We start from the raw sequence: 25,569 nt of genomic DNA, 5'->3' as shown, positions 1-25,569 counted from the left end.
GAGGATATGTGATGCAATGCCCTAAAAGGTGCCCATACAATGGTATAAATCAGGGTTATTCAACTCACGGTCCTCGAGGTCTGAGCACTGCTGGTTTTCCAACCTTCCTTTACCTTTCAGTCAAGTGTGAAGCATCTGACCAATCAGAATCAGTAATTATTAAACAACTACCTGGGATAACTGAAAACACGGCCTGGATTTGGAATCGAGGTCCAGAGTTGAAGAACCCTGGTATAAATGGTCCCTATGGGTATCCTTTCCATAGAAAAGGGTGCTGGACCAACCTATCCCAGGCCATCAGAGCAGTAAATAGTGCAAAAGCTGAGAGAATCCACAGCCACGTCCAAAACACTGGGGACGTACGACACATGTGGCAGGACATCTGGGCATCACCCACTACAGGACATCTCCACCTGCCTGTGACAGTGAGACCTCTCTTCCAGATGTGCTGAGTCACATCTATGCATGGTTTGAAGCACAGAATGACATGGCAGCAAGGAAGATCACCCCTCCCCCCAACGACCAGGTGCTCCGCCTGACCGAATCCTAAAAAGTTTGAGTTCTGATCGAATTTTAACCAATTAATTGGTTTTCGGCCCCAAAAAATTACACTGAAATATGTTTTTTTTTTTTTTAAGCATTTAAACACAAAATGAACCGGACAAAACAAGAAAAGCATATACTGTACTAAAGACATCTAAGCACATTTATCAAAACAGTAAGAAAGTAAATGTATCCAAACAATGTGTAAAGTTAAAAAAAAACAATGTGTCCTGCCCCGATTGTCTGCTCCTTCCGTGTGCCACGCCCCCTCGTTAACCCCGTGTGGAATCCCCCCAACTGTTTCTGTATGGAGTCAATTTTGTGCCAAAGGTATTAATCAAAATTTTGAAAACCGCAAGCAAATCATTAAATATCAGAATGAAAATATGTTTTCCAAAAAAGTCGTAAAATAATTTTCCCTTCTTCTTCTCTAATTTGTTTTGCTTCTGGAATGTTTTTCTTTGCTGTTGAATTTTTTTTTTTTGCTTCTGGAATTTCCTTTTGCTTCTGGAATGCTTTTTTACTTGACTTTTGGCACTGTCTTAACGGGTGGGCGGACCTTAGCAGCTTACACGTCTATTGGTCAGCTGGAATTTGGAGTGAACACACCTTTAACCATCTGAGCACGGCCACTCCATGACGCTTCAGAACGTCGCAACATGGCGGGAAGCTCCATGAATTGCATCTTTGTAGTTGTGTAATAGTGTACTTTTATTAGGAATCGGTGTATGCAACATATATTTCGCGTTTATAAAATGTCACCTGATACATAAAATTTTCATTCTGATACTTAATGATTTGCTTACAGTTTTCAAAATTTTGATTAATACTTCTGGCACAAAATTAACTCCATATTTTCTGGTTGTTGTCATTAGTCCTCTGTGTTTTGTCCGCGTTTCAGTTTGTTTCCCCGTCCGGTCATTGTATTGCCCGTCTGCGTTTTGCCTGCCTTACCTGTTATTAAACCCCATATTCCCCGATACCCTGACGTCTGCGCCTTCGTCCCGTTCCGTCCCCACTGGGCACGACAATATTATTATAATTAAATGTATTAATGGTTTATTATTTATATTAATAATAAATAAGAAATCTTTATTTTAATATTAATAAGAAATCTTCATTTTTAAATGTATTTTATTATATAATAATAATTACTGTTACTATCTATCATTGTCTAAATGTATTTTAACTGTCTAAATACAGTGGTACCTCGGTTCTCGAACTCACTAGAACTCGAATTTCTTGAAAATCGAACAAACCAGTTTGACCTAGAACTCAATCTGAATATCAGAAGTCGAACCGTGAATGCTGACCTAATATGAATTGTACGCGGAGTCATACTACAATGCAATTCTTACTTGAATGCCTTCTTCACACACTGGACGATTAACCAAATAAAGCAGCGCAACATTACAGTAACAATAAATAAACCACTAACTTACGTGTACTATTAGAGCGTTTATGTCATTTATTTAAACTTTATTTTACCAGGTAAATTAACTGAAAACCAGTTCTCACTGCTTTACATGATATTCGGGAGAAATAGCAGATTACGCATCGGAACTGCCTGGGATACAAACGTCATGCATGTAACTAAACTCTTCAGCCAATAAGGGCAAAGGTGTGTCGTCACGGAGGCGGTTCCAGTTTGTGCAGCCGGGTGAGAGGTTGCAATGCATCTAACCGTAATGCATTGCGTCAGGATCAGAATGCATTGCTTTAAGCCAGCGCTGTAAGCAAGTCGAACGCACCCAATGACCGGACTGGGGAAACAAACTGAAATGCGGACTTAATACAGAGGACTAATGTCAACAACCAGAAACAGCTGATCACATGGGGATCCCACACGAGGTTAACGAGGGGGCGTGGCACACGGAAGGAGCGGACGATCGGGGCAGGATAGGGGTAATGTTGTGATAAGATCTTTATCGTTTTGGAAGCCATTAAGAAAAAAATGCTCTTCTTGTTTTATCCTGTTCATTTTGTGTTTAAATGCTAAAAAAAATAAAAAAAATAAAAAAAAAACATATTTCGGTGTAATTTTGGGGGGCCGGGAACCAATTAATTGGTTTTCCATTATTTCTTATGGGAAAAATTTGATCAGAACTGGAAATTTTTAGGATTCGATCCGGAGTCCGGAATGTTTTACATCCTCACATCACTTACAGAGCTATCTTCGATGTTTTGACCACAGACAGCAGCCTCCAGTGCTCATTATCTGATCTGAAGAATTTCTTCAGATCAAACACATCCAGCTCCTCCTCTGACATCAGTAACACAAAGGCCAGAGCTGAATACTGTGCAGGTGAGAGATCTTCTGCTGAAAGGCTTCCTGAATTCATGTATCTTTGACCCTCCTCTACTAGAGAATTGTCACCCAGTTCATTCAGACAGTGGAACAGGTTGATGGTCCTTTCTGGAGATAGATTCTCCTTTATTTTCCCCTTGATGTATTGCGCTGTTTCCCCAATGTTATGTGAGCTGAATCTTCTCTTTCCTAGTAACTTTTCTAACAGAGTCTTACTGGAGTCTGTTGAGAGGCCCAGGAGGAAGCGGAGGTAGAGGTCCAAGTGTCCATTCTTGCTCTTTAATGCCTGATCCACTGCAGTCTTCAGCAGGTCAGCTGATGACTTTGATAGAAACACATATAAAGCAGCGAGATACTCCTGGATGCTCAGATGCACAAAGCAGTACATCTTCTCCCGATACAACCCATATTCCTCTTTAAAGACTTCTGTGCACACTCCAGAATAAACTGAAGCTTCTCTGACGTCAAGGTCACTCTTTTCCAGATCTTTCTCATAAAATATGAGATTGCCTTTTTCAAGGCTATGAAAAGCCAGTTTACCAAGTTTTAGAAGGAGGTGTCTAATATCATTAGTTTCATTGTTTTTCATCCATCCATCGATCAGTTTTCTGAACCAGCTTGTCCAATTCTGGGTCATGGAGGTCTGGAGCCTATACTTGTCATTTTTTAAACTCACCTGAAAGATCAGGAAGTGTGTGTACATCTCAGTCAGAGTCCTTGGAATTTCTCCTGTGTCAGTCTCACAAAAAAGACTTTCAAGAACAGTGGCTGAAATCCAGCAGAACACAGGTATGTGGCACATGATGAAGAGGCTCCTTGATGATTTCACATGTGTGATAATCCTGCTGGCCAGGCTCTGATCACTGAATCTCCTCCTGAAATACTCCTCCTTCTGGGCATCACTGAACCCTCGTATCTCTGTCACCTGGTGGACATACTTAGCAGGTATATGATTGGCTGCTGCTGGCCGGGAGGTTATCCAGAGGAGAGCGGATCGAAGCAGATTCCCCATAATGAGGTTAGTCAACAGCACATCCAGTGACGTTTTCTTTGTTATATCAAACCAACTCACATTGTTCTGAAAATCTAGAGGAAGGCGACACTCATCCAGACCATCAAAGATGAACAAGATCTTGCACCTAAACAGCTCAGTGGATTGAAATAATTTTAGTTCTGGGTCAAAGTGGTAAAGAAGTTGAATCAGACTGAATTCACCCACAAGCAAATTCAGGTTCCGGAAAGAAAGAGCAAATATGAAGTGAACATCCTGGTTTGCTTTTCCATCTGCCCAGTCGAGAATAAATTTCTGCACAGAGACTGTTTTCCCGATACCTGCCACCCCTTTAGTGAGTACAGTTCTGATAGGTGTCTCACGCCCGCATAAGGGTTTAAATATATCATTGCACTTGACTGTAGTATCTTCAGTTTGCCTTTTCTTGGATGCTGTTTCAATCTGTCTCACTTCATGTTCATCATTGACTCCTCCAGCTCCCCCTTCAGTTATGTAGAGTTCTGTGTAAATCTCTTTGAGAAGTGTTGGCTGTCCTTCCTTAGCTTTCCCTTCAGTTACAAACTCAAATTGCTCCTTCAGGTTACATTTAATTCTGTTCAGCATGAGCTCCCCTGAAGAAATATGGGTGGAAAATGCAGTTATTCAAGAAGATTCTGACCAGTATGAGAAGAATATAAACACACACACACACACACGTTTTTCACTGTGATTAATGATACTTTAAGTTTCACATCATACACATTTATTTCTGAAACACCACATACATGCAGATAATACCATAAATATCTTACTTTTCTTCAATATGTCACCCAGCTCACTTCCTTCTTGGGGACCTGAAATTAGAAAGAATTTCAAATTCATTTCTATCTTCAACATCAGTCTGTAACAAACTGTTCATCATTTCCCATATAATGCTATATAATATATGCATTTAAGAGCTTAAAAGGATTACATTTTCTATGAAAAACAAGAAAAGTTAAAAGCATGATTACACAGTCTCTCAGCAAGGTCATTCAGGTTCATATTCTTCAGGATGTCAAGTGTAACTTCAACAGCACCAGCTTCCATGTAGTAACTTATCATCATGTCAGCGAGGTCTGTTCTATCCAAGTGCTTCACCTGACCCCTGGGAAGGGGCTTTAACTCTTTGTACTTTGTGTGACTCAGTGTCCATTTAAACTTCTTCAGCTCTTCACCATCGAGCTCCTCCAGATACTCCAGCAAGAGGTTGGGGAGCGAGGTCTGGGTCTGCAGAATGTCAGAGATGAGTCCATGAGACTCACAAACCCGTACATGGTCACTCCCACACATGCACTGACCTTTCTGTTAACAGAAGGCAGGTTTCCTGCTCACAGTCTTATATGTCTGCTGGAGACACCTGCTGTGACTCTTTCATTACTATAGGAGACACATGTGTGTTTATTTCTGCATTATTATTTAACCTTATTTAAGCAGGTTAGTCTCACTGATTTTAAAATTTGTTTTTAAATTGAGACCTGTCCAATATAAACAGCAATAAAAATAGTTTAAGACCCAATAGAGCACATAAAAACAATAGGGTCAAAATCAAAACGGACTGAAAACATGTTAAGGCAGCATCAAATATTATTATACATATTTTAGATAAAGTTATTCTGTTGCAGCCCGTCTGTACCATTTGCTGTAGGGCGGTACGGAAGTAATATAATTATACATATTTTAGATTAAGTTATTCTGTACCAGCCCATCTATACCATTTGGTGTAGGCAGTACGGTACGGAAGTAGCCTGGGGAAGAGCACTGTGGAGAGGGAGCTTTTTGTCTGCTATGTTCAGCAACCTTCAGCTGAAAATCGTTACTCAGCTTAAGCTTCCCTGCCTTTCAGTGTCTGGTATTTATGGACAAAATGCATCAAATGCCGAAACGCTGTAGCCAAACCTCTTGGTGAGCCATTGCTTAGATGATTATGGCTGTAAGGAAACCAGGTCCTGTGTATCAGGCTGACTCTATAATAAAAACCAAAAGTAATGTTAGCTTTATATTCAAAAGTCTTAACGGCTGCAATATTTTACAACCAAAGCAAACTGGTCAGTTTTTACTCACACAGGCAGTTTGCAGTCGCAGGCAGAGACGTCCACTGATCATTTGGACTCATAACTATGGGCCATATTTCACCCTGTGTTTAGGTCAAAAAAGGGTATAGCCATTACACTGCATGTTCCTTCAGTATTCAATGGGCATTTTGGATATTAAACTATACGCTTTTCTATCAATGTATTCAGTACTTGAAGTCGGTCAGTACTCACAGGTATGCAGTACCAGCACCTCTTTGTTTTTCTCTTCGGAGTACCGGCACCTCACAATCTCTGCTGAGAGTACTGGCACTTGGCACTGAATAACAAGGGGAGTACTGGCACCTGAGGCTGAATAACAAGGGGAGCACTGGCACCTGATTCTGAATAAGAAGGGGAGTAGTGGCACCTAGTACTGAACAGCAAGGGGAGTACCAACACCTGATTCTGAATAACAAGGGGAGTACCAGCATGTAGTACTGAATAACGATGGGAGTACCAGCACTTGGTGCTGAATAACAAGGAAGGTACCTGCACAAAGTTCAGAATAACTAGGTGAGTACCAGTACTTAGTGCTGAATAAGAAGGGACATATAGTACAAAATAACATGGAGATACTGGTAGCGAAACTGAGAGTATCGGCACCTATTTTTCTCCACTTCATGCACTGACTGCATTTCACTGCGCTAAAGGTTGGAGTAACTCACAGCCACACTTTCCTGGATGTTAACCAGCCTTTAATATACAGACACAGAGCCATGGCTGGGAGTAAAATACAGCGATCAGGTGAGAACCAGCAGAAGACCACACATGCTGTGGTGCACACAACGTAAAATACGAACCTTTACCGTAAACAGTCTAATAGATCACTGCAATGCAAAACACAAACCTTTACCGTAAACAGTCTAATAGATCACTGCACAGATCTGAATTAGAAGGAATCACTGTGCTTTTGGGCTGACAAATAAAGTCAAATTGGCCCAGCTAAACCAAACTAATACAGCCAACAGTTAATGAATGTAATATTAATTACACAGTTAATTCAACATCAGGTGTTAGGATCCGTGTCGGGCAAGCAAGCAGGAAGCAGGGAATTAGGACTCGAGCCGACTGAGATCCAGAATACGGGGTTTTAATTGGGAAATCACGAACTACACAAACCACACGGTACAAAACGTCAGTGACAGACCTGGGGAAACAGACTTGAAGGCGGACTAAATACAGGACATGACCTCAGAATAAACGCAAGACGGCTGATACGATGGGAATTGACACGGGGTTAACGAGGAGGGCGTGGCACAGGACTGGACGTGCAGGTCATGACAACAGGGAATTGTCATACATGAAACAATTATGTGGGACAGACAATTAAACTGAGCAAATAAAAAATGTCTGTGTAGGTGGGGGTATTCAGTCAATTAACCAACTGATTTTGGGCAAACTCAAAAAGAGTAATATAATCAGTACTCTTTTTTTTCACAAAAAACCAAAAAGCATTTTAATATTTAGAAACTCACCGCGATTTAGGATTGTATGCCACAGATATTACTCTCTAGCACATTTTAATGTGAGCTATTTTTCAGGGTCATTTGGGTCGCCTGAGTTAATTGCTGTATGCTGACTGGCTCCCTGTCTTTAGTACTGCAGTAGTACTTATTGGTAAGTAACTCTAAAAGATTCTTATCAATGGGTGGGATCCATCAAAATTAGTATCAGTGGGTCATGATGCAGGATTTTTGAAGAAACAAATACCCATGACCAGCAAAGGCTGAATCCTGTTTTTTATTCCATGCACTTTATTCCATCCATGGCAGCTCCCCACAGGTGAACCTTAGTGGTCCATACAGAGAGATCCAGGGCGCCCTCTACAGGAAGCCCTTACAGAGACCAAAACGTTACATTTACATTTACATTTACAGTTACAGCATTTGGCAGGCGCCCTTAGCCAGAGCGACTTACATAAGTGCTTTAAAACTCTACAATGAATTTTTCCCGATACTAGCTCAATAAAACCAAGGCTATGAATACCATCGATCTAATACTCTGTTGGGAAAGTGCGTTTTTTTTTTTTTTTTATAAAAGGAAAAAACTGAGTATAATGCCAGAAGTGCTAATTCAGGTATTTCTGGAAAAGGTGTGTTTTAAGTCGTCTTTTGAAGACATTCAGTGACTCAGCTGTTCGGACATCTAGGGGGAGTTCATTCCACCAACTTGGTGCCAGAACAGAGAAGAGCCGAGAGGTGTGTCTTCCTTGTGCCTTGAGGGGTGGAGGGACCAGTCGAGCAGTGCTGGAAGATCGGAGAGATCGTGGTGCAGTGCGGAGTGTGATGAGGTCTTTTAGGTAGGATGGGCTAGGGTTAGGGTTAGGGTTAGGCTGGGTGACTTGGTGCCAGAACAGAGAAGAGCCGAGAGGTGTGTCTTCCTTGTGCTTTGAGGGGTGGTGGGACCAGTCGAGCAGTGCTGGAGGATCGGAGAGATCATGGTGCAGTGCGGGGTGTGATGAGGTCTTTTAGGTAGGATGGGTTAGGGTTAGGCTGGGTGACTTGGTGCCATAACAGAGAAGAGCCGAGAGGTGTGTCTTCCTTGTGCCTTGAGGGGTGGTGGGACCAGTCGAGCAGTGCTGGAGGATCGGAGAGATCGTGGTGCAGTGCGGGGTGTGATGAGGTCTTTTAGGTAGGATGGGTTAGGGTTAGGGTTAGGATTAGGCTGGGTGACTTGGTGCCAGAACAGAGAAGAGCCGGGAGGTGTGTCTTCCTTGTGCCTTGAGGGGTGGTGAGACCAGTCGAGCAGTGCTGGAGGATCGGAGAGATCGTGGTGCAGTGCGGGGTGTTTCAAACCAGCTACAGATCAAGACTCGAGAGCATTTCTGTGGCTGCAATGAGCAACCAGTGGTTTGCTGTATATACAGGGTTTTATTTTCTTACCCTAATCAACCAACACCATTGCTATGGATTTAGAAGAAGGAAAAAAAACAATGGTAACTCAAAGGCAGCACCATGACATGCTATGCAGATATACACCCAGGGTCACCGGTCTACAGGAGAGAGGCTTGTGTGCATGTTCTGCGTCTGTGATGGCATTGGTGCGTAGGGAGTGACCGCCATTTTGTTTGGCGCGTGTGTGTTTGACTCTGTTCCTTCGGTTAGGGAGTCAGGTGGAGTGTTTGTCTTTTGGTTTCCTTTTCTTTTGCTCTTAGGTGAGATCAGCCGTGGGTGGCTTGGTAGTTGGGAGTTTTGTTTGTTACTTTGGCCTTGGTTACTCCCGAAGTCGTCTGCACTGGGTTACTTGTTCAGTGTCAGCATTGTATTTGAATAAAATATGAAAGTACAAAGTAATCCCTTTGTCCACTGGTGTTCCCTTGTTCCCCTTATCCTCTTTGTCCCTTTATCCAATTCCCCTTCCCTTTAATACTGTTACACTCCAACTATAGACTGGAGGTCATAACACATACAGTAAAACCGGTCTAAGTCGACACTCGCGGGACCAGCTTAAAAGTGACGACTTAGAGAATTGACGACATACACCTAAGTCGACACTTCGGCGACTTATGTCTATCTCGCCGTTTTGTCGACTAGTAAATATAACTAGCCGTTTTGCCGACTTATAAAGTCGACACTTCGGCGACTTATGTCTATCTCGCCGTTTTGTCGACTAGTAAATATAACTCGCCGTTTTGCCGACTTATAAAGTCGACACTTCGGCGACTTATGTCTATCTCGCCGTTTTGCCGACTAGTAAATATAACACCATACCTCTACTCATCACGGCCTCGGCATCCAGGGAGCGACTAGTGCGATAGGTGGGGATTCCCCGTTTCTACGTTGCCATGGTGACAAGCAGGCGGTGTGAAGCAGGCGGCGGGAATGCAGCGATTAGGGTGTCGACTTACAAGTAGGAAAATCCATTCATTTGTGTTGTTCGGGATTTAGGTGACGACTAAGGGAATTTGGTGACTTACAGGTAGGAAAATCCATTCATTTGTGTTGTTCGGGATTTAGGTGACGACTAAGGGAATTTGACGACTTACAGGTAGGAAAATCCATTCATTTGTGTTGTTCGGGATTTAGGTGACGACTAAGGGAATTTGGCGACTTACAGGTAGGAAAATCCATTCATTTGTGTTGTTCGGGATTTAGGTGACGACTAAGGGAATTTGACGACTTACAGGTAGGAAAATCCATTCGTTTGTGTTGTTCGGGATTTAGGTGACGACTAAGGGAATTTGACGACTTACAGGTAGGAAAATCCATTCGTTTGTGTTGTTCGGGATTTAGGTGACGACTAAGGGAATTTGGCGACTTACAAGCGGCGATTTACACAAGGAATTTTAAAGGAAACATCATTAGGAAAAATCGGGACTTTTGCTTGAGTGTCGACTTTGCACATTGACGAGTTACAAGCCGGCGACTTAGACCAGTTTTACTGTATTTGAAGGCAAATGTTTGTAATTTTATTGTTAAAGTTCATAAAATGTTCCCTACCAATATTACTTGGTAGCAGAGGTTAGTTAGAGAAGCTACAGCCTTAATAAGGTAGTGAGGGTTATTTCTATTGCCATCAATAAGGTTAGAGTAACAGGCTGAATGAGCTCTATGTAGGGCTTGCTTGTATTGTTGCAGGCTGTTGGACCATGCAAACTCATCCAACCCTCTAAATGAATCTCCAGTGTGGCCAGATGAATGTATTACATCATAAAACATGTATGATGCAGCATGTTGAACATGTTACAGCACCAAAACCAACTGACACACCAATTAGCTCATACACAACAAACACTCGTGCACTCAGGTCGAAACTAATATATGTGACATATTATTCTAGTTCATGGTGGGTTGTTAAATATTAAGCCTAGGTTAAAAATATTAGCAAATTAATTCTATTTGTTCTTCTATCCCAAGTTCAGGCATTGAGGCTGCCACCCATTATATCTGCTCTCGGGAAAATGCCCTCCTGTAGCCACTAGGGGAGCTCTCGCCTTCTCTAAGCCCTGTTAAATATCTGGGCCGGTATGCATAAAACTTACTAAGAATGGTCTTAAGAATGGTCGTACACTTGGACTTAAGAGTTAAAAAAATCTTACCAAAAAGTAGGACCTAAGAGCATTGTATAAAGCTGCTAAAAGTAACTTTCAGCAAAGTCTAAGCCCAATTCCTAAGTGCTGACGGAGCCAGAATTTAAGTGTCGTGAAATGAGGACTACAAGAAAAATCCCGCCCCAAATACTGAGTTCAGTGTGGGGATCTGGCTGTTTTATAAGAACAGAACATAAGAACATAAGAACTATACAAACGAGAGGAGGCCATTCGGCCCATCGAGCTCGCTTGGGGAGAACTTAACTAATAGCTCAGAGTTGTTAAAATCTTATCTAGCTCTGATTTAAAGGAACCCAAGGATTCAGCTTGCACTACGTTATCAGGAAGACTATTCCATACTCTGACTACACGCTGTGTAAAGAAGTGCTTCCTTAAATCCAGTTTGAAATGTTCTCCCGCTAATTTCCACCTATGGCCACGAGTTCTTGTATTTGAACTAATGCTGAAGTAACTATTCGGTTGAACAGCATCCAAACCTGTTAGAATCTTATAGACCTGGATCATGTCCCCCCTCAGTCTCCTTTGCTTGAGGCTGAACAGATTTAGCTCAAATAACCTTTCCTCGTATGACATTCCTCTAAGACCAGGAATCATTCTTGTGGCCCTACGCTGCACCTTTTCTAAGGCCGCTATGTCCTTTTTAAGATATGGTGACCAAACCTGTACACAATATTCTAGGTGAGGTCTCACCAAGGAATTGTATAATCTTAGCATTACCTCCCTTGACTTAAACTCCACACACCTGGAGATGTACCCCAACATCCTATTGGCCTTTTTTATTGCTTCCCCACACTGGCGAGAATGAGACATGGAAGCATCAACATACACACCAAGGTCTTTCTCATAATCAGCTACCTTTATTTCAGTAGGTCCCATAAAATACCTGTACTTTATATTTCTGCTCCCTACATGGAGTACCTTACATTTGTCTATGTTAAATTTCATCTGCCAGGTGTCAGCCCAGTCACTAATTAAATTAAGATCCCGCTGTAGCTGCTGAGCCGCTAGTTCAGTATCTGCTACACCACCCACCTTGGTGTCATCTGCAAATTTCACCAGTTTACTGTATATATTGGTGTCTATATCATTTATGTAAATTAGGAACAAAAGTGGTCCTAAAATTGAACCCTGCGGTACCCCACTATGAACGCAGGCCCACTGTGACATCGAGCCTCTTATAACTACTCGCTGCTTCCTATCCGTTAACCAGTTATCAATCCAAGTCGCTACAGTTCCTAAAATACCTGTCGCTTTGAGTTTAAGTGAGAGCCTCTTGTGGGGAACAACATCAAAAGCCTTTTGGAAATCTAAATAGATGACATCATAGGCCTTCTTATCATCAACTTCCTGAGTAGCTTCCTCAAAAAACTCCAACAGATTTGTTAAACAGGATCTACCTCTCCTAAATCCATGCTGGCTATCCCTCAAAATGTTATTTGAGTCCAGGTAATCTACCATTTTCTCTTTGATTATAGCCTCCATAACTTTACCAGTTATACAAGTTAGACTGATTGGCCTATAGTTTGACAAATTACTTCTATCCCCTTTTTTGAAAATGGGCGTTATGTTGGCATGCTTCCAATCAGAAGGTACCACACCTTCAGATAAGGATTTTTGAAACAGTAATGTTAAGGGTCGGCAAATAATATCCCTCATCTCTTTTAACACTATAGGTAAGATGCCATCAGGGCCCTGTGATTTATTTATTTTGAGCTTAGCTAGGCTTTGCAAAACATCAGCTTCAGTTATATATATATTAGTTATAGACGATGTTGAATTAGTAATAAGAACTGGTAAGTTACTAGTGTCCTCGACAGTGAATACCCGTGCAAAACTATCATTGAACTCATTTACTATGTCAATGTCGTTTTCAATTATAAGACCCTTACTATCCTGCAGATTAGTAATTTCAGCTTTTAGAGCTCTTTTAGAGTTAAAATACTGGAAGAAACTTTTAACGTCATCCTTAGCCTCCAATGCGATCTTCCTTTCGACATTCCTTTTAGCTCGTCTAATGTCATTTTTTAATTCAGCCTGTAGATTTAGATACTCTTGCTTTATTATGTCATCATCAGTTATTTTCCATCTCTGGAACAAAGCCCTTTTCCTCCTTACTTTATACTTTATGTCCCTATTAAACCACCTAGGTTGCAATTTCCTAGATTTATTCTTGCTAGAAACAGGTATGAAGTCCTCTTGTACTTGCAATAATGTGCTTTTAAAAAATTCCCATGCCTCTTCAACAGTTTTGTTATTTAACTCCATCCAGTTCACGGTTTCTAGTTTTAATCTCATACAATTGAAGTTAGCCTTCCTAACATTATATATTTTTGATTTGGACTTTGCTCTTCGGGCACTAAACTTAACCTCAAATTTAACCATGTTATGATCGCTACTGTCAAGTGGTTCTAAAACATCTAATTTACCAATCCTGTCCTGGTTATTAGACAAAACAAGATCAAGAATGGCATCTCCCCTGGTAGGGGTGTTAACAAACTGAGTAAAAAAACAATCCTGTACTAATTCCACCATCTCAAGTTCATTTTCAGAAGAGCCAGCAACAATGTCCCACTGTATCCCCGGTAGATTAAAATCACCCATAACTACCACATCATTTTTATTGCTCATAATCCTAATATCACTGTATAACAATCTGCTTTCCTCAGCAGCTACATTGGGTGCTCTGTAACAAACACCGACAATTAGGCTATTTGAGTTTGTAGCATCTAATTTTACCCATATAGCTTCCGTACTTTTACTTATATCAGTAAGCTCCCTTGCCTGCAAGATTTCCTTTACATATACTGCAACACCACCTCCCTTCTTACCTATACGGTCTTTACGGAACAATGTGTAACCATCCATATTATATTCTTGTCCATCCTTATCACTCAACCACGTTTCAGTTATTGCTATAATATCATAAGAGTCCAATGAGATAAGAGCCTCTAAATCATGAATTTTATTCCTAATACTCCTGGCGTTTAAATACAGACAACAAAGGGTAGGCTTATTACAGTGCCTACTTATAATATGATTTTTTTGGGCTTTCCGTTTCCCCCCAGTTACATACTTAACTAACCTCCCTGCCCCCCCAGTCCCTAGTTTAAACATTCCTCAACTACTCTACAAATACGCCTTCCCAGTACACTGGTTCCCCTCCGGTTCAGATGCAACCCATCCGGCTTGAACAGGTCCCACCTGTTCCAGAAGGTCCTCCAGTGCCCCATAAACCTAAACCCCTCTTTCCTACACCATCCTTTTAGCCACGCATTTAATCTCCTTATCTCAGCTAACTTAGCCTCACTTGCGCGTGGCACGGGGAGTATTTCGGAAAATACCACCATGGACGTTCTGCTTCTAAGCTTATTGGCGACTTCTATAAATTTATCCTGCAGAACAGCCCTTCTACCCTTGCCTATGTCGTTGGTGCCAACATGCACCACGACAACTGGATCCACCCCAGCTGGGGCCAAAAGCTTGTCCACACGATCTGGAAGGTCTCCTACCTGGGCACCAGGCAGGCAAGACACCGTACGGGACCCTCTATCACGCGTGCACACATAACTGTCTACTCCCCTAATAATTGAATCCCCCACTACCACAACCTCCCTCTTTCTGGGGGGAGGGGGCTCCTCAGTGCCCAAGGGCCCACCTGCTTCCCCAGTCCCTTCCGGCTCTAAAGCTGGAAGCACCTGAAACCTGTTAGACACAGACACCTCAGGTGATGCCGCCTCTGTAACGTGTGTACGCCTTTTCCTGCGTCTACGACCTACGGTCACCCAGCTCTCTCGACCTCTCTGCTCTTCATTCTCCCTCCCCCCCGTTAGTGGCGTACACACCGTCTCCCTAAACGGCGTATCAACTAGCTCATCTAACTCACTGTTGCATTGGATGCGAGCCAGTTGCTCCTCAAGGTCGCGAACCTTGACCATGAGTGAGTCCACTAGCTTACATCGCTCGCAGATGAAGTCCGACTGGACACTAACGTCCAGAAGGGCAAACATCTTGCAAACGCAACACTGAGCTGGCCCCATAATTAACTAACTCACTATGACCCCGTACTCCCAGCCCAGTAAATTTATATAGTGTATTTAACTATAAAGATTAATTTGCGTAACAATAAATGCAGTAACGTGCGGAGTACACTAAAATAAGTTATTACTTGTGTTAAAACGGAACTTAATTATTATTTTATTAAAAATTTTAAACCTGATAAACTTACTACTACTTACCAGAAGAACTTCTGCCTGAACCAAGTATGAACTAAAAACAAGGCGAAATCGAAGTTGCTCTTGGGAGGTCGAAAAACCACAAAAACCCCCTCACAGCAGGCTACTGCCGGAGCGGGAAAAAAGTGGAAAATGTCCTCCCGGCCCCGACTGGCGACCGAGCAAAGCTCAGGAGCAACTGTCCTTTTCCGACGCTTGGTAGCGATACCGACGTTAGATGTTGTTAGTTATAATCGCCCCGCGGGTGTTCGTTACGGAGTTTAAACGCGGACAGAAAAACGCCGCGCACGCGACACCCGCAGCTCTCCGTCGGTAATAATCGCGCTGTTGATTAACAGACAGGACAGACAAGCACTCACGCTGACCGAAATAAGAACAATAAATAGAAATAAACAGCCACCCACGTAAACAGGTAAAGCACACAAACACTCAAAACACTCCAAAAAAACAATCCCAAACAATCGCTGCAGCTCAACACCACTCTCTCGCAGCAATCCCAGCAATCCTCGCAGCAATCCCAGCAATCCCTGCGCCTCTATCGAGGTGCTACTCGCATGCATATCCCTGGCCACCCCCATAATATTTTATTTATATTTGCGATGACTTGTTATGTTTGGCCACACTTCTAAATGAAGGAAAGCTATTTACCACTGTAACTTACAGTTCACGCACAGTACTTTACTCCCGCCACTAGGTGGCAATCGGTGAAAAGTACTGGGATGTCACGCAGAATTTTGGCTCAGACTAAACGCAGCCAAAGTAGCGTTCACACGCGGGCGGGCATGCACGCTGCTAACCCGCTAACTATTTGTGTGTGATTGCAGGTAAGCAAAGAAGCCACAAAAGCATATGCGAGGGGAATGGCGTAATAGATGTAAACAGTGAGAAAGCAAGTCATGTTTTCTTATTTTAAAAAGGAAGTGTTTGACTATGTGAAACTCGTACCGGTAAAGGGGGAATCGGCTTAATGGCGTTCACATAAAATGCATCTAGTGACGGTGGTGAATGGCTGAAGGAATAGTTAGTAACCTAGTTTGTATTAGTGTACCAGGGCCGGTATGCATAAAACTTGTCAGAGTAAAATTTCACTCTTAAATGCGTCACAATTCTAAGAGTGACGTGATTTTGCTCCTACTCCCAGACTTAAGAATAAGTGGCATGCATAAACATTCTTAAGTGTTAAGACTTGGTCTCAGCTCCTAAATTATTTAAGAGAGCTGGAGAGGACCCCTAAGCCAGTTAGGAGTTGAATGATGGCAGCTGCACTACACGCACCCAGACGGAGACCGCGCACTTTCCATCAAAGAAAGGACGTACTGCGAATTTACGATGATAACGAGTTGATAAAAAGATACAGGCTTGATCGTGAAGGCATTATTTCTGTTACCGACCTAATTAGGAACCGGATACAATCTCCCCTACGTCTCCTAAAAACGCACTTACAGTTGAACTGAACGTAATACTGATGCTACGTTTTTGGCAACTGGAAAAAAAAAATATATATTATTATTATTATTATCATCATCATCATCTATTATAGCGAGGGTCATAAGAGCAATATAACTAATGACACAAACCTGTAGCTTGCATGCTTGCTTTATAAACTGTGATTTCCTTTCGCGAGGTCGATAAAACATTATACCACCTTTTTTCACATTCCTCTGCTGAACGCTTTGTCCGAGGTGACGCAGCATTTACGGAGCTTGCAATACCCTGCTTTTTTGTCCGTGCTTCTGACAGCTGGCATTACAATCCAATGTCTTGCTATGAGTTTTGCGTTTGACCCATAATTTATACAACATGTGTACCTACTAGTGGAAATTGATTGCAAAACTCATAGCAAGACATTGGATTGTAAAAGAAAACCAAACTGGACGACAAACAAAACGGTTCTTTTGGCACAGTTGGTGCTTAAATGGAAGGAGGTCTTTCTAGTGTTAAAAACGTATGACGCAAAATTTAAATTTTATTTTAGAAATCAATTACTGTTAAAATAAATTGATAAGTTTCTGTTTTGTACTCTATGCTGAGGCTGGTCAGACAGGTACTGCAAGTTCTACAGGAGCAGGAAGTATGTGTAACATGTACATCACAAAGAAAACAAGCCCTATGTTTATGAATATTATCACATTGGCCTATTCAGTAACTAATGTAACTAAGTACTGTGTGAGTAAGAATTCCTGCACAAAACAGCTCACAGAGGAACACTGAGACAGCCACGCAAAGACATAGCAACATTCTTATGTGGCTGATTATACTGATTTTAAACAATTAATTCGTAAGAGGTATTTTAACATTATTTTTACTTGGGTCTTTAGCATGTCAGACTGGAATAAAAAAATCATAAACTGCTACAAAAGGAACTAAAATCATTTTGCTAAAATATTGTCCATCTTACCTTGAGAACTGAACAGGAACGTAGACAAAACCTGGTGATGCTGGTCTTGGAGAGAGAAGTCATTAGTTCTAAAGATGTTGCAACTTCCTTTTTTGTAGTCATGGGGCGGGACAGCACATGAAAGTGTGAAAGGAGGGTGGAACAGTTCAGTGGACGGACGGACAGATCCTGGTGGCTCTGGTCTTCCATCCACAGTAAATGACCTACAGAGACTGTAGATCCGATCTGGTGCACCTTTAATGTCCTGGACACATCTGATCCCAAACCGGGAGGTGATGTTCTCAGTTGAGACACTTTCCACAGCACCAGAGTACAAAGTCCTGAGGGTTCTGGGAGAGACCCGGAAATTCCTCAGGTGTCTCCGGTGGTGAAGATGCTGCCTTGGCTTTTCAGACAGGACTTTTGTATGTAAAGTTCTTGCCCAGATGTGTGAAGCTGCTCACCCTCTCCACTGCAGTCCCATTGATGTTGACAGGAATGTACAGTAGGACCACTGCTGGTGGGTCTTTAAAAGCACGTGAGGACAGACTGAGCCAGAGACTCGGTGAAGATGGAGGTGCAGACTCCAGTCAGCTGGTCAGCACAGCACAGCACAGCAGGCACCCAGAGATGCTGTTCGGTCCAGGCACTTTCCTGATGTTGACCCACTGCAGCGTCCTGTACACATCTCACACTGCGATGGTGATGATGTCACCGCACTGCATTAGCAGGCAGTAGCTCTTGATAGCTGTGTGGCTAGCATTAGCACGATTAGCCTCAAAACAAACATAGAATGCATTAAGTTTGTGGCAAAACACTGACTCGACCATTTCAGACCCAGTGGATTTACTTTTAAAGTCCGTGATTGTGTGCAGTCTGTGCCACATTTGGTCCGTGTCACCCTGGTGGAAGTGTGACTCTGCGCGCTTCCGGTACCAGCGTTTCACGTGCTTTACAGCACTCCGAACCTCATATGAAGCAGCTTTGTTAACGCTCATATCTCCGGTGGTGAGTCCTGCGTTTTACGCGTTCACTGCCTCACGGATAGTTCTTTCCATCCATGGTTTTTGGTTAGCAAAGGTCTTTATTGTTGCCGTGGGGATTACATCATTAGCCAGCAAAAAGAGATGAAAGGGATGACTAGACTAGGCTGTGAAACAACAAGAGGACTAGGACAAGCAGGTGGAATGGGCGGAGCTGGTGCTGGGCATCATGACATTTACAAAAAGCCAATGGGACCGGGACCAGGAACCACACAAGATCAGACATCAATGAGACCCAGGGAGCAGGGAAGATGGCAACAGAGCATTGAACCAAAGGGGAATCATGTCAGATAGAGGGAGCATAAGACACCAAACACAGGTCAACAGAATGGGGAGCACCACTGGGAACAGGACTTGGGGACTAGGGCAGTATGGATCACTGACAGGTCACCAGGGAGGACGGGCCAAGGGAATGCCACTGAGGGAAAGACACGGGGACCAGGACTGAGGAAGGGGAAGGCCTGAGATCTGGAGGGAAAGTGGAACAGAAACTCGGGAACATATGACGCTGTGGGCCCTACAGGCAGCAAAATATTAAGTGGTACATTGGGAGGAGCCTAAAGTTCCCCCCGTCAATGAAGTCATAAGCGGGAGGGGGGCGTATTCCTTGTGCTGATTGGTCGAGGGTTATGTCCAGTGGTGGTATACGTGCTTATGCCACATGTTGCTGATAGGGGGCGTATGGTTTGGGGTTGCCGTTAAACTTTAATAGTATTTATTAATGTGTTATTTTAAATTACGTTTTAAGGAATAATAAAACATATAGCAGGATGAACGTAAGCTAGCGCATACACGTCCAGCGGGGTTCCGTCCGCAGTAGACACACGTTTCAAAATGGCGACAACAACGGCGCGCCGGTTATTTCAAACAAACCCCTTAACCATGACGTTTTTTTAAGTAATGAAGCACTTTTCTGCCAATTTGAATAATAAAGTAAAGTGCCCTAAACATTTCAACAACGGGAATCAAGGAATAATGCTGGGTAATCCTTGTTAAAATGAGCGCATGCGCTCTCTCACTCGCTCTCCATATAATTTAATAGCTGTAGGAACTAGTGAATGTTATTTAGCAACATACATCAGAAACATTTCAAAACCATGGTAGATTATCCTTCCACACACACCCAGACTATAGCTGTTGCATGATTTGCAGAACTGGACTTTGTTATCGTGTGAACAGCGGGGTGGGCGTTGTAGAAACGGCCGACAGGTCTTTTTGCAATAGCGTTATTTCAAATTAATATGAATGGGTCTGTTGGGACATGCTTTGAAGTACTGTATAGATCTGGTGAGAATTAGGTTGTGTCCACCCTGGGATGCCGCTCAGAGCACAAGGAACGCACCAACGCGGGGAGAAAGGGAACTTTACTGAAGGGCATGCGAGGCAGATACAAACGTCAGTGGGACATCACATGGATTATGAGCAGGGAAGTGGGGGCATGGAGTTGGATGATTGAATGTGTGGTCTGTAGCAAAGGGAACAGTACCGCAATTACAATCTTACCATGAAAACATGCGTCCTTAAAGAATTACATTAATATTAAAGTAAAATCCTAAACGGTAAAAACAACACCACTAATACAAATGCAAGTTTCACTATATACCAACACAAATAGTATACACATATCTCCCCATTATATCTGCATAAATACTTAATTAGTTATAACTTACAAAGGTTATCTAATGTACTGAAACAGTTTATATAATAGAAACGGACTCGCGATTACACTTCAAACAAATGCAAATACCCGTCAATAAACACAGCTCGATAATTACAATAAACTAAACAGATACTCAAACAGGCAACTAAATAACAGCAATACAAACACATTTAAATACAGGACATTATACTTACATCTGGACATTTACGCACACGGACTAACTCTGCGCTTAAACTTCTGCAAAACATTCAAACTTCCCCAATGTGCGTTCTGAAAAGAGTTCGTGTGGCTACAAAACTGTCAGCCTTTCATACAGCCGCCCCCAAATTGGACATCAATTTGCTACTTAAGAATGGCTGAAAGGTTAAACGATTCAATCTTCTGAAGCGACAGCCTCCTTTTCTTCCGGGATAGTAGGCAGCACGATAAGTCTCGCCACTGGACGAACATAGGTCCTCTGTCCTATCTGGACCTCAGCAGACCTTACCTGTCCATCCAAGCTGGGGTGCACCTTACACACCTTGCCAATGGACCAGTGAGCTCTCGGCAGCTGTGGGTCCATCACCAGCACCACCGCATCCTTGCCAAGTCCTGGGAGCTCATGATGCCATTTATTCCTAACTTGTAGATTTGGTAAGAAGTGTCTTATAAAGGCTGACCAAAATTGATCTGCCAGGGTCTGGGAATACCTGCATTGGCGACGACTCAAACATTCTGTTTGAGGATAGAGAACTTGAGGTAAGGCACCATCCCGCCGCCCCATGAAGAGGAAACTAGGAGTTATAGGAACAATGTCTGCCACGTCAGAAGAAACATATCCGAGGGGCTTTGAATTCAAGATGGCCTCCATTTCAAGTAGTACTGTCCTGAGCACCTCTTCCGTGACAGATTGAGCCCCCACCGTCTTGTATAAGGCCGCTTTAACTGATTGAAGTTCTTTCTCCCAAACCCCACCAAAGTGCAGGGAAGCAGGAGGGTTGAAGTGGAAAGCAATCTTACGCTTCGCAAGGAGATGCTGCAGCTCGGCTGACATAGCTGTAAAAGCCTCATGGAGTTCCCTTTCCCCAGCCTTAAAATTAGTCCCCTGATCAGAATAAAGCTCGGCTGGGTGTCCACGTCGAGCTATGAACCTCCGAAGTGCCATAAGAAAGGAATCAACATCTAAGCCACAGAGGAGATCCAGATGGACCGCTTGGGTTGTGAGACACTTAAAAAGGATCCCCGACCTTTTCTCCAAACGGCGGCCTATCTTCACCTGAAATGGCCCAAAACAGTGTACACCAGTTGAATAAAAAGGTGGTTTGAATAACTGTAGTCGGGCAGCAGGCAAATCTGCCATTTTAGGGACAACTGGGTTAGAGCGCCATTTCCTGCATTGCAGACAATTGTGTTGTAGGTGGCGGATGGCCTCCCTTCCTCTCAAGATCCAAAAACGCCTCCGTACCTCAGCATAAACCCTCTCTGGACCTGGATGCTTCAACCTTTCATCATAGTCATGGAGGAGTAACCTTACAGAAGGGTGCTTTGGATCCAACACAATGGGGTGCCTTTCATCTGGTGCTAGGGCCTCTGCTCGCCTTAGTCTGCCCCCAACTCTGATGAGCCCACAGGACTCATCATACTCAGGCGCTAATGTAAGTAACCGACTACCAGGGTGTAAGGGTTTGCCTGCCTTCAAGAATTTGAATTCCTCAGAGAAGCAATCCTGTTGAATTTTCTGCAATACATGGGTTTCGGCTGCCATGTACACGTCTGAAGATGGGCTGCTTGTTTGGGCAGCCGCCCCATGGAGCTCGTGGACAGTAACATCCATGAGTTCCTGCCAAGTTGAATGCTGGCTACCCTCTGACACCAGCCCTGCTCCATCACTCACCGTACCACAGAAGGTTAATTTACGAAGTTCGGTGGGATCTATTTCACCACTAACTTCCGGCTTCATTGGCCATTCTTCTGGACCTTGAAAAAGAAATGAAGGCCCTTGACTCCACCTGTTTGGCTCTATAAGATCTTTCAAGGTCTTCCCTCTGGTGAGATCATCAGCCGGGTTTCTGGGAGAATCAACATAACGCCATGAAGAGTGCTTGGTTAGTTCATGGATTTCTGCTACTCTAGTCCCGACAAACACCTTAAAATGGCAGGAATCAGACTGTAGCCATCTCAACACAGTAGTGGAGTCAGTTCAAAAGACAGTGTGTCGAATTTACAAGGTCAGCTCCTTTTCCAGAAGCTGGGCCAGTTGAGCCCCACTAACTGCTCCACAGAGCTCTAAACGTGGCATTGACAACATTCTTTTGGGTGCCACTCGAGAACGTGCCATAACAAAGGACAAATGGACCTGGTTGTTGCTGTCTTCTGTGTGCAAGTAAGCCACCGACCCATATGCCTTTTCTGAGGCATCACAGAAGACATGGAGGTCTCTGACTGCTTCTGTGGTGGACACTGTTACTGGAACATACGGACGAGGTATACTTATGCCGGGAAGCAATCGTAGCTCATCTTCCCATTCCTTCCAGGCCTGCAATTTGGACAAAGAGGGAACTGAGCTGGAAGGCAAAGCTTTCAATTTACCAGTTGATCTACGTTCCTACCCTCACCTATGGTCATGAGCTCTGGGTAATGACCGAAAAAATGAGATTGTAATACAAGCAGCAGAAATTAGTTCCCTCAGCAGGGAGTTGGGGCTCAGCCTTAGAGTGAGGGTGAGGAGCTCAGACATTCGGGCTCAAAGTAGAGCCGCTGCTCCTCCGCATTGAAAGGAGTCAGTTGATGGTTGGGACATCTATCTAGGATGCCTCTTGGATGACTCTCTGGGGAGGTGTTTCAGGGCATGTCCAACCGGAAGGAAGCCCCAGAGCAGACCCAGAGATTATATATTATATACACCCTGAGAGATTATATATAATACATACTACATTATATATAGATTACATGTTATATATTAGATTAGATAAGTGGCACAAAATGGATGGATGGATGGAACTGCATTGAAAAATAACGCTACTTATGAAAGTAGGCAATTTAGAATTTCCTTGTACACGACACTGCTTTCTTATAAACTTATACTTAATTTTGAAGACGCTGTACACAGGACACCATAGTGTTCGGAAAATGTTCTTTCTTGCCTCTGAAAATATACAGTTCTTCTGGCCACTCATTCTTTAAAAAATCAGATGTTACTTTAAAACTATCTGTACCGTAAGTAAAGACAATGTCCCCTGACAAAACGTCACCATACTGCCACCCCAATAAAACTGTTACATACTTATAAATGTGTGTGCATGTGTGTGCAGACTTGTCCCGAATTGAAAATCTCACGCCAGCCAGTAGATTAAAGTTGGCAACCCTGTGAACTGACGCTTTGAATTTGTAAAACGTAGGGAAACATACACAAACCTCACTGCTGTAGTACATGTGCAGGGAATACCAGAATAAGAATTTACTAATAATAATAATAATACTTAAATATGACATGTGCGCATGTGCAAATTACACAGCTTGACCGAAGAAATATGAACGTTTCCCTGTACGCATGCGCGGCATAATACGCGAGTGTTGCGCTTCGCTTACCGACAAATCAGCCTAGATGCGTTCGCGTCCGCGCGCTGCTGAAGAGAGGTGTGTGTCCAAAGTGATTTGAAAGAAGTTCATATCGTGACGGAAAGACAAACTCAATTTTAGTGGTAATCTTTGTCGTATAATTTTATGGTTAATATGTTTGATGAACGTTGTTTGTAATTTTATTTACCTGTAATTAAGCATATTAGTTTAACACGCGCAGCATTTCAGCGCGTCTTCCCGCCGGCGTCTCGCGGGCGTCCGACATTTCCTGAGGTATTTCACATACTTGAATTCCTGCTTCGTTAGGGGACGCTGTGCTGTTTTATATTTTATGCATCGTTCAGAATAATAGAGCGCAGGCTAAAGTGCAGTTCGATCCCCAGCGTGTCTCAGCGCCGCAGACTCGGGCGGCTACGTGAGTATATTGGGAATAAAATGTGTGTATTGGAGCGAGTTCTGTGTTAGTTAGTGTGTGAGGTGTGACAGTGATAATGATGGAGATTAGAGATGGGGAGTCGACTCCAAAAGAGTCGATTCCTCGACTCTCACTAGCCCTAGTGTCGGAATCGACTCCAGGTCAGGAATCGACTCCCAGTGTCGAGTGTTTTTTTCAAGTTCAACACAGCAACAGTTCACTATAACGAAAAGATTATAATGAATGTAAAGATACAGAAATTAAAACAAAAAGATAAAGAAATGAGAGGAAAAAATAAGTAATGCCAGGAAAACAAAGAACAATAATGTATAGATAGTTTTTTTCTGTTGGGTCTGTTTTGCGGCTCAATCAATCATGATGTGGTTCAATACAGTCAATTGGTTGTGATTGGCACAAAACACTGCAGTAGGTTTTACGAACCAATATGATTTGAAGAAGCTGCGATGTGAAAAGGAGGGGGATTTATAAGGTTTAGTTGATTAAACATTTTAGTATAGGAAACATTTGTATCCTCGCTCTTGACTCCTCAGGAAGCCTCCTCGTTCCTCGCCCTCCTCCCGGTGGAATTAAAGAATTTAGTTGTCCTACATGAGAGCGGAGCTCGATCGGTTTCAGGGTCGTAGGACATACGAGCGAGAAGTGAGGAAACGAGGAAGCATATTGAGACGCACCTTCTGAATCCTGACCCTATTTTAATTCAAAGTAAATGGAGTCGAGGATGACTGTTTTTCTCTGACTTATGTTCTGTCTTGTCTGTGAATGTACCAAAACTGCCAAAACAAAATCATGGTAGATGCAGTTGTACCAATAGAGTGAATTTTGATTCTGAATAAAATAAAATGTAATGAAATGTAAGCCTGATGACTAGGGGGAGCTTTTCCCCTCCCCTGTATATGTATATATATATATACACTCACCTAAATGATTATTAGGAACACCATAATAATACGGTGTTTGACCCCCTTTCGCCTTCAGAACTGCCTTAATTCTACGTGGCATTGATTCAACAAGGTGCTGAAAGCATTCTTTAGAAATGTTGGCCCATATTGATAGGATAGCATCTTGCAGTTGATGGAGATTTATGGGATGCACATCCAGGGCACAAAGCTCCCGTTCCACCACATCCCAAAGATGCTCTATTGGGTTGAGATCTGGTGACTGTGGGGGCCATTTTAGTACAGTGAACTCATTGTCATGTTCAAGAAACCAATTTGAAATGATTGGAGCTTTGTGACATGGTGCATTATCCTGCTGGAA

General features: G+C 42.9%; 1 protein-coding gene across 4 annotated transcripts in view; it reads right to left on the bottom strand.

The window, feature by feature from the left end:
- Positions 1 to 17,891, bottom strand: part of LOC140588788 (protein NLRC3-like) — a 242,237-nt gene extending 224,346 nt beyond the window's left edge. Inside the window, exons 1-6 of one of the 4 annotated variants that reach the window (XM_072710953.1) lie at positions 17,637 to 17,891; positions 5,946 to 6,018; positions 5,781 to 5,848; positions 4,856 to 5,111; positions 4,655 to 4,696; positions 2,710 to 4,474 (exon numbers count right to left, since the gene is read on the bottom strand). In XM_072710953.1, coding sequence (XP_072567054.1) covers positions 2,710 to 4,474; positions 4,655 to 4,696; positions 4,856 to 5,111; positions 5,781 to 5,795 — 2,078 coding nt within the window. In that variant the 5' untranslated portion in view covers positions 5,796 to 5,848; positions 5,946 to 6,018; positions 17,637 to 17,891. The remainder of the gene's footprint in view (positions 1 to 2,709; positions 4,475 to 4,654; positions 4,697 to 4,855; positions 5,112 to 5,780; positions 5,849 to 5,945; positions 6,019 to 17,636) is intronic. The other 3 variants (XM_072710951.1, XM_072710950.1, XM_072710952.1) reach the window with 3 other exon arrangements.
- Between the last annotated feature and the right edge of the window lie 7,678 nt (positions 17,892 to 25,569).

Source organism: Paramormyrops kingsleyae, chromosome 4 (genome assembly GCF_048594095.1).
Source record: "Paramormyrops kingsleyae isolate MSU_618 chromosome 4, PKINGS_0.4, whole genome shotgun sequence".
NCBI lineage: Eukaryota > Metazoa > Chordata > Actinopteri > Osteoglossiformes > Mormyridae > Paramormyrops > Paramormyrops kingsleyae.
The sequence above is the reverse complement of the archived record's forward strand: the minus strand, read 5'-3'. Positions and strand labels throughout refer to the sequence as shown.